General features: G+C 39.2%; 1 protein-coding gene across 3 annotated transcripts in view; it reads right to left on the bottom strand.

Moving 5' to 3' along the window:
* Window positions 1-2,463: 2,463 nt before the first annotated feature.
* LOC122791248 (galanin peptides-like) overlaps window positions 2,464-15,818 on the bottom strand; it is a 156,603-nt gene continuing 143,248 nt past the window's right edge. For all 3 annotated transcript variants that reach the window (XM_044058919.1, XM_044058921.1, XM_044058920.1), the window contains one exon: window positions 2,464-2,989. In XM_044058919.1, coding sequence (XP_043914854.1) covers window positions 2,928-2,989 — 62 coding nt within the window. In that variant the 3' untranslated portion in view covers window positions 2,464-2,927. The remainder of the gene's footprint in view (window positions 2,990-15,818) is intronic.

The raw sequence follows: 15,818 nt of genomic DNA on the forward strand, positions 1-15,818 counted from the left end.
TAGCTACTGGATATGCAGTTCAAGAGACCATTAAGCAGCCTAGCCCTAGTTTTCCAGTTGTACCAGAGCACTGTCTGATTACACAACTTGCTCAAGGTCACACAGTCAGTATATGAAGTTGCAGGATTCAAACCCTGGAGTACAGGAAGGAGCTTGTTAGGAAATCATTGACTTACCCCTCTTCTCCAAGTGCCTGACTAATGATATATTGGTATCATACAGCTACAGTAAAAAACATCCCATGAGACATGCCGTTACATACCGTTCAACTTCTTACAGCAAGAACTGTGGACAAAGCCAAACATTACTGGGGACGCAGTTCTAAAATCATGAACAAATTTTAAGTATTGTTCTTCTAAACATAGAAATTTGCTAGAATAACTGACTTTGCATGAGCAAACATTTCCCAAAGGATATGAAGTCTTGAAACCTAAATATCTACCATTATTCTTTCACTCCAATCCTCAGTGATTGCCAGAAAACCGCAAATTTTATAAGGAGCAGTCAAAAAATGTAAGTTAAAAATGTGAACATTCTGCAGATTCATTCTGGTCATTGGAAGTATGTCAAGAACTATCTAAACTCTTATTTAGCAAAAACTTAGACAATAACAGAGCCTGCTAAGACCACTAAGAAAGCACTACTGTAACCTAAAAGCACACATTAAAAAACAGAAAAAATGGAAGATATGGGGGGGGGTCTGCTTTGTGTGATACATGAAATATTCGATATTTCCAAATGCCACAATCTCAAAAACACACAACACTGCACTACTAAAGACCGCCAAAAGAAAGCACATTACTTTTGTTATATTTACGCTAAATCTCCTTCATAACCATATTTTCTAATTTGTGTGATTAGTGACAGTGTCATGCAATGTTTTTTTTTGGCATATGGTTAGGGTTAGCATGCATTACTAAGGGGGTAAGAGGATGTCACCCCACTCCACCACCTTAGTAATGTATGCTAACACTCCCATAACCTTGCCCCAAACCTAACTCTACAGTTTAACTTAAAAAAAATGTTTTCAAAACATTACCAGAAAACAAGACAGTTTAGGACACTCACAGGTATCATCCCATACATACATACATACATTCATGCATACACACCCCACTAAAACTATCCCATTACCTAACCCTTATCCTAACTGTAAAACACACAGAATTACTCACAAACACAGATACACACTCAGACACACTCAAACACACACACACACACACACACACACACACACACACACACACACACACACACACACACACACACACACACACACACACACACAGAAAGTAACACACTCAGAGGCATAGGCAGACAGACAGATTCAAACATATTTGTACAGAAACACACATGAATATATACACACTCAAATGCACCCAGCAAATACAGCCACTTTTTTATATTAATCCTTGTGTGTGTGTGTGTGTGTGTGTGTGTGTGTGTGTGTGTGTGTGTGTGTGTGTGTGTGTGTGTGTGTGTGTGAGCATAGGGACATTACTCTACAGGAACTGTGAAACATTAGCTGGAGGAAGTATTTTATATTCTAATAAAAAATTAATATGAAACAATTTAACACCTTACTATTTAAGCATAATAATTCTGTCCAAGATGAGTGTTATAGCAGGAAAAAACTGACCTTTCCAGGGTAGAGAGACACTCCAACTGTAGCAATGGGCCTCACAACACCAATGTGCAGTCTTATTTTCCCAATAAAGCCCACCCTGTCAGGCATTATATGCTGCTTATGCTTATCTCATGATTTGTGTTTTCACATGTTAATCAACTCACTTTCTTCTGTGAAGTGCTTGGAGAAAAGCAAGAACTAACATAATTTTTGTTTCACACTGAATGCAAAACAGCAGTCATATTATAATAATTTGCTTTGGGTAGTAATCATATCTTGTATTAACTAAGCAAAAATTCTCCATCACTTACACAAGTGCAGCTTTTGAGAAATGTTAAGTTTGTGTAAACGTTCATGATACACAAATCTTTGAACTTTGATCTTGTCTGTCCAGATCTTGAAGAATAATAGTGGTACTATATGTTAGTCTGGCTTTCATTTTGTTTTCTGGCTTTTGATCCAGACTGAATTCTTTGCACCCGTGTCACTCTTTTTACCCACTACAATGCCAAAGATGTGCAGTTTCAGAAGAAGATAAGTTTCATTGCCACAGGAGGCAGAATTTCTGAGAACTTAGAAACTGTTGTTAAGTTAAAAAAAAAAATTTAACACTGTACGGTGCAGACAAATATTAAAATTCAGTCTCGGGCTGCAATTTCTTTTAAGCAGTTTCCAGAAGTAAAGATTCCATTTTAATAAACTTTCACTTAATAAATATTTTTATGGTTGACTATTATTAAAATGAATGTGTTAAATGAAGTCTGGAAGCATAAAGATTAAATGTTAAATTGTGTTTGCAGAAAAAAAAGAATAACATGAGAAAATATGTCTGAGAATAGGTTTAGACATATATACTTATACCTTTAATTCATTTAGCAGTGAATTGTTATAGGGTACAAAACAGAGAAATGGTTTTATGAATCTTATACAGGTGCTGTGAAATGAAGAAGCAATTGAGTACTATTGTGTGTCAGTACGTTTACAGTAAATAGTAAAAGCTGGTAAAAGATATAGGAGTATTATTGTACAATGCAGCAAATAGGAAGAAATTACACAGAGGAGGGTAACTTTCCATCTTTCTTTCCCAGAAGTTATTGTCCGGATACTTTCTTCATCTTTCCCAAAAAACAAAAGTTCTAAGAGGCATTGAGCAATGACCCAAAAATGTCAGTGTGCAGGTATGGGTATATTATGCTTTTTTCATAACCTTTTTCTGTTTTTTTTTTCCAATTTGTTATTTTATTTAAATACACAATGAGCAATTTGTACATGCTTTTTCAAATCAAAGAAAATTCAAATGTTATGGCTGTGTGGACTCTTCTGATGAGAACGGCAGATTGAGATTTTCAAGAGCACCTAGTTCTGAAAAAAAAAAAAAGATTAAAATCATTTAGAAGCTGTCATTTAGGAGATGAGTGCAAAATAAAATACCAGAAACACCAGAATGCAATTTTTTTTAAATGCCCCATTTTTCTATGAAATTGAATAGCTTCTGATATTTTTCCAAACATGGTAGATTAGCATCTTATTTTATTAGCTGCTATACTGTTCTCAATAAAGTCATGCTTTAATTTAAAATAACTAACTAAATAAATAAATAAAGGTCTATACTGCATTTTTTATTCATTTTCTCCCATTTACTCATACTGCCAGTAGGCCTGCACATTTGAAATGATGTCATGGGTGAATTGGTTACTGTTTTGCACAGTAGCAAAGCATTATGGGTGAATAAAATCAAGGTACTTTTTATCATGTGAGTGAGCACATATATTTAGGTCATGATTCTAGCTCAAAAACAGGTTATATAGTGTAAAATTAAGGTATCACCATGTTAAGTACAAAAATAAACTGGCTTGTGTGGTCTTTTAGTCGATGAGATGTCTGAATACCGCACACATTCTATTTTTGCATTTGTACTCAAATTATTATGATATCACATAAGTTAGCTTAAATTTCTACAAATAGTGGAGGGTCAAATTTAACAACAAACTTAAAAACATTTGGTTTATACACCACAAATAGTATAGTGTGTCAGTTTATAGTGTAAGAGTGCAATTCCCCACCAGTGAGATGCCAACTTCAGTTTGCCATAAAAAGTGACCCATGGTCTTTAAGGAAACCTGTTTACTACTTCCAGACCTTTTATCATAATTTTAAAAAGTGCATTTCATAAGAAAATTAGTCTGTGTGTCAAAAATGTATTTTAGATGCAATTTTGGTACATCAGAAAGTATCGACTAATGTAGACTTGAAACCCTAAAAACCCTAGAAACACTAAGGATGGTGCAGCGGTGCAGCTGTAATGTTGTCGCCTCACAGCAAGAGGTTTTCCAGTTTGATTCTTGGTTGGGTGCCTTCTGTGTAGAGTCTGCATGTCCTCCCTGTGTTTGTGTGAGTTTCCTCTGGGTGCTCCAGTTTCCTCCCATGTTACAAAGACATGCATCTGGAGTGTTTCTCTCTGGGCCTCTGCTGAAAATTGGCTTTGTTCCAAGTCGGACTTTCCCGGTTAACAAATGTTAAATAAAATTAAATAAAAAAATAAATAAATAAGGAACAAGGTTTGCTCAGATATGCAGTACTGTGTGGCAACATAGTTAGATAATTAATGAAAGCATACAGTGATTATGAGCAGATAGCTGTGTGTCAGGGCACGCAATGAGCAAGGTGGTGCATGGTACAAGCCATGCAATTTAACAGTGCAAGAAGAGAAAGCTGTGCAGTGACATGAATACAACAAAAAAAAAAGGAGGGGCCTTGTGCTACATCATGCAATCTCACAAGAACAGGTACAGTTAACTCAGGCCCATGTAGTTTGAAATAAAGCAGTGCTTACAGCAGCTAGGCTGCATGCGTTTTCACATCCATTAGTTGTACTGCACCAAGCATGGCCTACTGTTAAGTACCCATGTGTTGTCTGCATTTACATTGCTGTGCTGCTCAGATATGTGAATACCTGCTGGATTCATAAAACAGAAGGAAAAGGGCATACAGGACCATATATTTTATAGACGCTACGTTCTCTTGTTACTGTGGTTAGCACAAAAATATAGCAGCTTGTGCACTGTTTTAAATGATGAGGTGTCTGAATACCACATATACAAAGAGGAAGATTGAGCAGAGGGTTACAAATAAGGGGAATATATAGGAATGAGAAGGATGGATAGAAAGATGGGAGAAGACAAGAAACTTTTTTTGTTCATAGGTTCATAGGTTCATAGGTTCATACTAGGCTATCTGCCCTAGGGCATTTACAAGCCTAGCCAGAGTGTGTTTGGCTTTCGCCACCCATTTTAAATTAATTTTGCTATGCCCTTTTTCGAGGTTAGTATACTGTGCCTCTGTCTAACAGTGACACAGAAGTGATACTCGGGGTAAACCTACGATCTCCCATCCACTCATCAAGTTTCCTCTTGAAGAGAGTCAATGAGGGATTCTGCCTAATCTGGACTGGGATTTTATTCCAGAGGGGAGGGAGCCTCTGGGTTATGAATCTGTCCCTCCAGCATGTCCTATTTATTTCAGTACTGAGGTTTAAGTCTCTCGAACGCGTAGCTCGATGGGATTTGGATTTTCTGAGGTGCAGCATGTCCATTAATTCCGGGTTGGACATGGCTTTATATGTGAGGCACAGATCGCCTCTGAGCAGGCGGTATGCCACTGAGTAGAGCTGGAGTTTCTTTAACCGGGCAGCATATGGCATCTGCTTGAGCCCTATGATCCTCTTGGTGAGGTACTTTTGGGGTCTTTCCAGTTGCTGCAGGTGTCTGGTAAGGTACATCCCAAAAGGAGCATTGTACTCAATTATGGGCCTGATGAGGGATGAGTAAAGAGGCACGATGACCTCCTCTGATCTAGATGTGAATCCCTTCATGATTAGGTGGGCTATATAAAATGTTTTTCTAACCACTTTGGCCACATGGTTGTCAAATGAGAGATTGCTATCAACTTGGGTCCCCAGGTCCCTAATTACTTCTTCTGTACTTAATGGATTACCACCTATGTGGTAATTTGTGGGCACTTTGTTTTTGCCAAAGGGGATGACTATACACTTTTTGGCATTTAGCTTGAGGCCATGGCTCTGGCACCAGTTGTCTGTTTCTATGAGGCCCTTTTGGAGGATGTTTGTGTCGGCTGGAGAGTCAAATATGGCGCCCAGTTTGTAGTCATCTGTGAACTTAGTCAGCCACAGTCTTTCCGTGTTGGCCTGTACCTCCGAGAAATATATACCGAACAAGAGAGGTCCCAGGACTGAGCCTTGTGGGACGCCACTTGTAACTGGTTTGGAGTCTGACATGGCTCCAGCAATTCTAACCATGTGGGTTCTGTCCTTGAGCCAGTTTGCAACCCATCTAGTGACATAAGGGTTTATATTTAAGTTGGTGAGCTTATCTATAATGCCCGAGTGGGGTATTGTATCGAAGGCTTTTGCGAGGTCCAGATAGGCTGTGTGGACCACCTTCCCCTCGTCAATGGCCTTGGTGACTGTTTCAAAGAAATCAACCAGGTTTAAGAGGCAGGATCTGCCCTTAACAAAGCTGAACTGGGTAGAATCTAGTATCTGTAGGTCCCCAATATCTTTATTTATGAGGTCCATGATGATCCTTTCCATAGTTTTGCAGACTAAGCTAGTCAGGCTTATGGGGCGATAGTTTCCAGGATCCGTTGAGGCACCACCTTTGTGGAGAGGGACCACTGTTGCTGTACGCCACTCTTTGGGTACATATCCTGTAGTAAGGCTAAGACTGAACAGTAGTTTTATGTTTGGGTTTAGCTCTTCTTGGAGTTCATGTAGGACGCAGCCCGGGACACCATCTGGTCCCATTGATGCTGTGTTTTTAGCTTTGGAGAGGGAAGCTCTTACCTGAGCATCTGAGATGTTGGGGGGGGGGGCAGCACTCTGCTGGGATAAATATTTGCCCTTTTGGTGGGGGGGGGGAGTTTGAGCTGAACCTGTCAGCTAGGATGTTGGCAATGTCTGTGGGTTTGGTGTATTTTTTGTCATTTTGGACTAATTCTGAGCATATCTGGGAATTCCCACCCAGGTTCCTAACATAACTAAAGAAAGCCTTGTGATTATCCTTAGTGTCCCGTGCAACTTTTCTCTCAAAGCTGGCCTTAGACGATTTTATATCTGTTGAGATAGAGTCTCTTATTTCTTTTTAAATAGAAGTGGGGAAAGGTTGAACGGGAAGCAGGGTAAGATGGAGGAACTGTATAGTGTGCAACAGTTGACAGACAAAGACAACAACCAAGACAAATAGGGGTGAAACTGCACACACCAGGATGAGAAGATAATGGAATGACACAGACAAGGACATTAGAGAAAAGATGAATTGCAGGTTTGGACAATGCATGAGGTGTGGAGTATAAAATAAGAGAAAGAGGAATACAAACAGATGGAGATAGAATGGGGTCTACAATGTCATCCCTGTCCCAAAACAGAGGGCATTACAGGGATATATGTCTGTATGATGGATTATGGTGGTGAATGCTATGGGCAGACCATCCCATGGTGGGCCAATAGTAAAGAAGACTCTGATCAATCAGATCTGTTATTAACTCTAGAAGGGTGCCCAGTGTGGCCATATATCTGTTGAGTTCTTACGCACTACAATCCTTTGACCTGTTCTGGTTGTGGCTGGTCCACTTCAGCCAGTGCACATGGGTTACCTGCCACTAAGGAACCAGAAACCCTCCCTGAACTATCACTTTCAGTTTCAATAACTGATGAATCTCAGCCACATCCACAGCAGTGGTGGGACATGGAGGAGGTGCCTTAGGAGCAGATCTACCATCCATATTGGCAGTAAAGAGATACACTCGGAAAGTATTCATAAGTGAATCGATCCTGACACTGTACTGAATAACTGGACAAGCATAGCATAATAACTTTATTTATTTATTATATTTATTGACATTTGTTGACCGGGAAAGTCCACTGGGTTAGAAACCCATTTTTAGTGGAAGGCTGGGGAGAAAAGCTCCACAGTTAAACAGGCAAACAAAATATTGTGCAATTATTACACAAGAACAAGTACAAAAAGCAAATTCAAAGTTGAAGAGATGCATATAAAATATTAAAATATATACTTTCAATCACAGAATAATAATAATAGACATTAGAACAGTAAATATACTTCAATCCACATGAGAGTAGTCAAAGAACATTAATAACAGAGACACATATCATAGGTGGGAGAAATAATAACACTTATTAAGGCAACAAGCCATAGCTGGCCACATGCCTCTTCTGCCTTTTGGAAAAGGTACCAAAGCTTGTGTCATATTCTGTTCCAGATGAACGAGAAGGTGCCTAGAGAACCTTGATATCTGCAAAGTAAGATGCTAAAATAATAGTCTTGTCCCTTTTCTGTGAGCTGTATTATAGGAAGTAGGCAAGTGTGTGTGTCCACTGCACACATGATATATAATGTGAATGTGACACAGGCATACATGGGAATACGCATGATAATGTGAAGTCACTATGTCATGGGACAATATGACCCTGTCTGAAAACAGGACCCTTCATTAATGCACATAAACTGTAGTAGGCATATCATATGCTTTGCCACCACTCCCACCTCTACCTGACATTGACGACCCACTCATTAGCAGAAATAGTTCCTACAGTGAGCTTGGCAATTATTTGCCAGCAGTAACAACAGTCCCAATCCAACAAGATAAGGGAAGAAACACAAAATATTAAATAACAGAAGAAAGTACATAATATGCGATTTGGGTCATTTTTGCCTAACCTCTACTACCCACACAGGTAGCTCAATAGATCTCCTGTGACATGAGTCATCAAAATGATACCAGCACCATTCCCCTGTCCTGGTGATGCCTTTAGCTGAGAACAACTCCTGAGCCAGGTGATTCCATACATCCATTTTCTCAAACACACCATGATAGGGACCTAGAAGGAACTTCCTATATGGTCATGGAGGCGATAAAGCATCATCGTGCTCTTCTATGCATACCATGCATTCACTTTATGCAGGCAGTAGCATAGAATGACATATGCCAGAACTTCCAGTGCAATTGATGTCACTTTCATGAGGGACAAGAAGCCCTGTGAAGTATGCCAGTAATGTGACTTGTGCAGCATGGTTATGAGCCTGCAAGCATGAATTGTTAGAAATGACATGGGCAGTAGGGTGCAGCTTATGACACTGGTGCACCAGATCACAATATAGTTATCCACAGACATGCATGCCTTCTGACCTAATTTGCCTGCATGCTACACAAATAGCAAAAAATCTGTATGGTCTTGGAGATATGGCATCATGTTCTCCTCACTCAGAAGATATACTGCATATCTGAGCAACATTACTAGGAGGAAAAGCAGCATTATTTGGATGTATAAATAGCATTAATATATGCGCCGGTTTCATGTTTGTAGAAGGTAATGACAACAATGTAGCCAACAATAGGATGATATGTACATTCCTGTGAGTATTACACGACTGCCATGTTGTGTGTCATGCATGTGTCAGCCTATGGTGCTGAGTAGAGTGATCATAAGCCTAGAAATATTTCCTCCCCATTGTACGAAAGTAGGGCCATATCATGAGAAATTACCAAGGAGAATCTTTTTCATGGTAGCAGGGATGCCTTTCTTACCCTATACGTACTTTTTGTCACATAAATCTGCCATGCACATTTCCATACCTGTTTCTACATATGGTACACACCCCTAGACATCTCTGTAATTACTTCACAGTCTGCGTACGTCACATCTTTGCCCATAGCTGTTATTATAACAATTCCTGTAGTACACATTCTAAAGTTGTGTGTGTCATGTGGGCACAGCTATCTGCATGCCTGGAGAATAAAATGCAGGGCAGAGGCTGTACAATTTCAATCTTGATGAAAATAATGTCTCTTATAAACACTAAGAACAATGGCTGGCACCTGCTCAACCATATTGTGCTGTGTGCAGTGCACAGACACCTGCACTCAATAGGTGCAGGCTCTTCGAATGAAGCTTGACTATGAGCAAGCCTAGCCAGGGCTGCACACATTAGCAGGTTGTGCTAAAAGAGCTACATCTTTATTTAGGACCAAGTTAAGTTATTCTAAGCTGATTTCACCTTAGCAGAGCATCTCCACTAGTTAACAATTATAGTACAAATGTATGGATAGGGCTTATAATACCATTCAGATACATCTTACTTCCCTAAATTTTAAAACTTTTGGACTAAATGGAAGGTGAGACAGATTGTAATCCCTCAGCTGACAGCCTCATAACACTTGATGTATGTAGGCAGTGTAGCAATTGCCTGATACTTACCGACAATTAATTATTTTTTATCCAATCAGAAGCTACCTGTGAGTGATGAAATATTTACCTAGAAAAGAGGCAACTTTCTCACAAAAAAAAAAACCCAAAACAAAACAAAAGTTTGTGAATACCACATACACCAGCAGCATTCCACACAAATAGATGGAAAATTGTTGTATGTTGAGTTTGTAAAAAAGTCATTACCTAAGCCTCCAATGTCAAACAGACTGGGTCTCCGCTTAAATTATGTACTACAACACATACTGCTACACCCACAATTAGTGCATTAACCCCCCCCAGCTAACAAATCACTCTTAAACCCCCAATAACAATAACATACTGGAGACTGGTGACACCATATTAAGAAAAACAGATTCTGCTCTCACTAGGTTGGACAAAAATAGGCTGGCAGAGAGTTCTCTTTCTAGTGCCAAGCTCTCCAAACTATTAAAGGCCATCAAGACCTTTAAGATGAACAAATAAGATTATGACATCAACATGTAAATGAGCTGGCACACAAAGCCATATGGGAAATGCATAAAGATATTTCCCAGCTTTCCATATGTGTCACAAGTGCAGAAGATACTCTGCTATTGAGCGGAATTATACTTTCACCAAGAACAATGTCAAGATATGAGGAAAAGATGACTGATTTCAACAACTGGTTCCGTAACTGGTGTCAGTCAAGGGGGATCAAGTATGTGTCAGCACTGGCTGAACTGCTGCACAGTCCCACCTACTTTGCTAATAATGGCTTGCAACTCTCATTCCAAGGATTCTGCATGCTGACTAAAGCCTTTGCTGCCCGATAGTGTCACTTTTAGGCAGAGTCCAGCTACTGGATCTTCCAACACAAAAAAAAGCACAACAAACAAAGCACCGCACAATATCAGTGTGGTGCTACTCTGACTACTACTCTAAAGAAGCAATTGTCTGACCTCAAAGTCCTTCTGCATTTGGACTACATTCTTATGTGTAGTATTACTGAAACCTGGTTTAAGAATACTGAAAGCACCCCTTCTATATAAGGGTTTTATGCCTACCATGCCTTTAGACCCAATGGAACCTATGGTGAAGTGTCCATATTTGTTAAACACCTCAAGACAGACTCATGGGGATTCACAAACGGAAATTATTAAGGTTCATCTCAGCCTAAATAAAATCTGCTATCAGATCATAGCATGTTACAGGACTCTCCTTCAACAAGATCCCCCAAACCATGCCCAGTTCTTAAATATATTGAATAAATTTCATATACTCAAAAACTCCATCATCCTTCTAGACTTTAATTATCAGTTGATAAACTGGGAGACCTAGGCCTCAAATGTTGGCTTAGCCCAAAATTTCTTGATTTCATAAAAAATAATTCCTGGAATCAAATAGTTAAGGATCCCACTAGAGGTTAACATTTTCTTGACCTGGTCCTTACAAATAGTGCGACTATAGGTACTATCCCACAGGTATACCCTTTCCCAGCCAAGTCTGACCACAAATTGTTAGTCGTTTTTCAGACATTCTGTACCAGCTAAGGCAAATGTCAAAATATTCATTGACTTCAAATCTACAGCTGCCTAAAATTCTATGATGAATTTTCTAAGTTCAGCTATTACTGTATCCCCCTAAAATATAAACATGACTAGTAATTGTGCAAGTAAATTGTATGTAGATGTGACTAGTAATTGTGCAAGCAAATGCATTGATCACCTAGAAAACTGCATAAACATAGCAATTCCCACCAAAACTAAATAAAAAGGAAAGGGTAAACCAGCCTGGGTGATACACATGTTTAAATAATCAATACAATAAGAGAAAAAAAGGTTATTCAAGGTATTGAAAAATAGCATCAGGAAATCTAAAGCTTCCTTTGAATTTAGGTTATCTTCTTCTTCTTCTTTTGGCTTTTCCTGGTCAGGGGTCGCCACAGCGGATCATTTGTCCGCTTATGATTGGCAGTGGAGATTTACAGTGTTGAGTTGCCAGCCCGGTGCCCAATCTTCCACAGAAGGCACACACACGCACACACTCACACCTAGGGCCAATTTAGAGTGTCCAATCCACCTACAGCATGTCTTTAGGATTTTGGAGGAAACAGGAGCTCCCGGAGGATACCCACGCAACCACAGGGAGGACATGCAGACTCTGCACAGAAGGCACCCCAGCCGAGAATCGAACCAGAGAACCTCTTGCAGTGAGGCGGCAACACTAACTGCTGCACCACCATGGCCACCCCTTTGAATTTAGGTTATTATAAAAAGAAAAAGATAATTACACATCTCTACCAACATCAGAATGTTACAAAATAGTACAAACTTTGCTCTGAACTCAACAAAAATGGCACTACCCACTCTAATCCAGTGGATATCCCAAATATACTTTGAAACAACTTCAGTGCTAATGTGATTTGAAAGACAGGTAGACCAAACCCACATATACATAATGATGTAAAACTCCTATCATCACAAAAAAACACTTGTTAAAAGTACTTTCAAACAAAAAAAAATGCATCTGCTATGGAACATAATAAAACAACTGGCTGCCTGTTTTTTAAATTTCTCCAAATCTTTTGGGTTTCTAATACCATGACAGGAATGGGCCTCATTCTCAATTTCTAAGTCAAAGTACGATTAAAGTTCATGAAATTGGTATTGTTAAAATCTTTGATGTCAGCCAAAAGGTCTGTTCGCAGCACCTGCAATGTGCTCAGTAATGACTCCTTCTGCAGTTCATATGGGGTTACATGTATTAGTAACATATCTAAATACAATTGTAGATTCTTTTTATAAGACCCATTGCTCCTATAACTATTGGAACTGTCTTTGTATCTTTCTTCCACATTGCTCTCATTTCTACCAGCAAATCCTGTTACTTTATGACTTTGTGTCTCTCTGTACACAATACACTGTAGTCACTGGGTGTGGCAATTTGAATGAGCAATGCTACTTTTGTATTCTTTTCATGGACCACTATATCTCGTTTTCTAGCATCTATCTTTTGAACTGTTGGTAATAGGTGATCCCATGTGATTAAACTTCATCATTTTCTATGATGCTTTGTGGCTCAGATTTCCAGTGTTTTTCAACCACTTCATTACCATAATGTTTGCACAATCTCCAGTGCAACAGTCTTGCCATATTATTATACCTTTCAGTATATAGTCCTTCGGCCATTAGCATATCACAACCAGCAATGAAATGTGCAACTGTTTCCAATTCGGTTTTACAAAACCTATATTTATCTGTTTCTCCCACATGTTCAATCGACTTTGTAAACCAGCGTGTATGTAGCCCACTATCTTGGGCCACCAAAATTAACCTTTTATCTCTTGGTTTAAATTTGCCACTCCTTAACCATTCCTGCATTCATTCCTGAGCAATATGAGGTTCTCCCAGATGTTTTCTGTACTTCCAACTATATTTATGCATTTTCCACATTTCTTGCCTTCTCATCTGGTTCTTCACCTTACTTTCTTATTTTGTGTTTTAGCACATTCAGTTGCTGCCTGATTTTTATCTTCTTCTGGTTTGATTTCCGTTCCTGCTTGACTCCGACGTGCTTCTGCTAGATTAAGCAGAGAAGCAGTATGGCACTAACGATGCATGGGTAGACCCGCTCCTACAACTATTCGACCTGAGATTATCCACTGGCTTTGCCTCCAGGATTTGGCACACAGCAGTTGTGATGCCTCTTCGCAAGGTTGGGTTCACTATGGAGCCCAGGAAATACAGACTCATTATCTAAGGCAAGGAAATGATAAACTACAATATAAAAGAATCTTATAAGCATTGACCCCAGCAGTTTGGTTTTGTTAATGGTAGATCCTGTTTAATAAATCTGGTAAATTCCTTCAAGATGGTAACTCACGGTATGGTTAAAGCTCATGCTGTGCATACGGGATACCTCAACCTCCCCAAATCATTTGATGTCATATAGCATACCAACATTATCAACAAGAAATATGCACTCTAATTCAATCCCTATGCATACAGCGTACCTCAACCTCCCCAAAGCATTTGATGTCATATAGCATGCCAACATTATCAACAAGCAATATGCACTCCAATTCAAACCCTATGCAGTTAGCTGGATACGTAACTGGCTGAAAAATAGGACGCACACTGTCATGTTGGCAAGTGCAACCACAGAGAGTATTTAAGGAACCACTACAGGGTTCTGTGATAGGATCTTAGCTATTTAGCATATACTTCTCTGATCAACAAATTAAGATCAGGAACTCTGGTTAACCAGTTCTGTTGATGAGTGTAAACTGGATGTTATAATTGAATTCACTTCTGATACGTAGAAGGTACAAAGTGAACCTACACATGTTAACAGCTGGTGCACTGACAATGGACTAAAGCTAAATGGTAAAAAGTGCAATATTGTTGCATTTGGTAAGTAAACCCTCTACACAGCTTATGTATAGAAAACACCTCATTCCAAAATGAGAATGATACGAGACACCAGATATAGAAAACACCTCATTCCAAAATGAGAATGGTACGAGACACCAGATATAGAAAACACCTCATTCCAAAATGAGAATGGTATGAGAGACCAGATATGGAGAACACCTCATTCCAAAATGAGAATGGTACGAGACACCAGATATAGAAAACACCTCATTCCAAAATGAGAATGGTACGAGAGACCAGATATAGAAAACATCTCATTCCAAAATGAGAAAGGTACGAGAGACCAGATATAGAAAACACCTCATTCCAAAATGAGAATGGTACGAGACACCAGATATAGAAAACACCTCATTCCAAAATGAGAATGGTACGTGAGACCAGATATAGAAAACACCTCATTCCAAAATGAGAATGATACGAGACACCAGAAAGTGGGTACATAATTCCCTCTCCATTCACCATCAGGCTGCATCAGTCGTCAGGAAATCATCCTATCAAGGACTGCTGTTCACAAGGGGTATTTCCTCCAGGTCCACATAAGATCTGAGTATTCTATATTCTGCACTAATCAGGTCCATCATAGACTGTAATGCCCCCTTTGGGATGTACCTTACTAAACATATGCAGTTAGAGATAACAAAAATAATTTTGACTAAAAAAGATCATGGGACTAAAGGACCTAAGCTATAAGGGCAGGCTGAAACTCTTTTCCTTGAATTCAGTGTCCTACAGACTCCATGCAACTCCATAGGAGTGTTCTAGTCTTCCAGGATATTAGTGATCCAGCAGTCCAATACCTCTTAGTTCTTCCTAAACCAAACATTCCTACAGACACGAGAATCAAAGATTTGTACATGCTTCTATAAATAAACAAATCCCAGTGGACAGACAGGTTTGTCATGCAACAACTAAACAACTACCTCTTATTTGGAAATAATTTCTTCTCTAGATCAAATTATGTGACACCCTATCTTTCTTTAAGAACGAATTTGACAATTAGTTGGGTATTCGTAAATTTACCCCAGTATATCTAGCCTATTGCTCTTTGGAAAAGGAAGTAAAGTCTAAGGGTGGGTATTGACAAAGTGTAAATGGCTAAATACCTTGTACATTCTCTGATTCTCTGCACTGTCTGTTCCGTCAGTGTTCGTATAAAAAGTTTTCTGTACCCTAATGTAGTATTGCAGCACACAGAGGTCCAGTGACATATGCTACAATGCAGTGCTGTATAGAGCATTGCTGTTTATTGTAGTGTCACACAATACAGCATGCTTCGTATGAGGCTGTACAGTATAACGCAGCATGTGAGCAAAAGCAGAAGACCGCATTAATAAGACTTCATATGCAGTAATAAAAGGACAGTTAACATGAGTTTAAATCTGGATAATTATTCCCAGGAAACAGAAAGATGAGCGCACTTTTTTCACCCTAAACCTCATATTATAATAAAACAGGAGTCAACACACTTCTCTGCCTTCTTCAGACATGCATGTAA

Source organism: Protopterus annectens, chromosome 17.part0, assembly GCF_019279795.1.
Source record: "Protopterus annectens isolate FY-2018-M chromosome 17.part0, PAN1.0, whole genome shotgun sequence".
Classification (NCBI taxonomy): Eukaryota; Metazoa; Chordata; order Ceratodontiformes; family Protopteridae; genus Protopterus; species Protopterus annectens.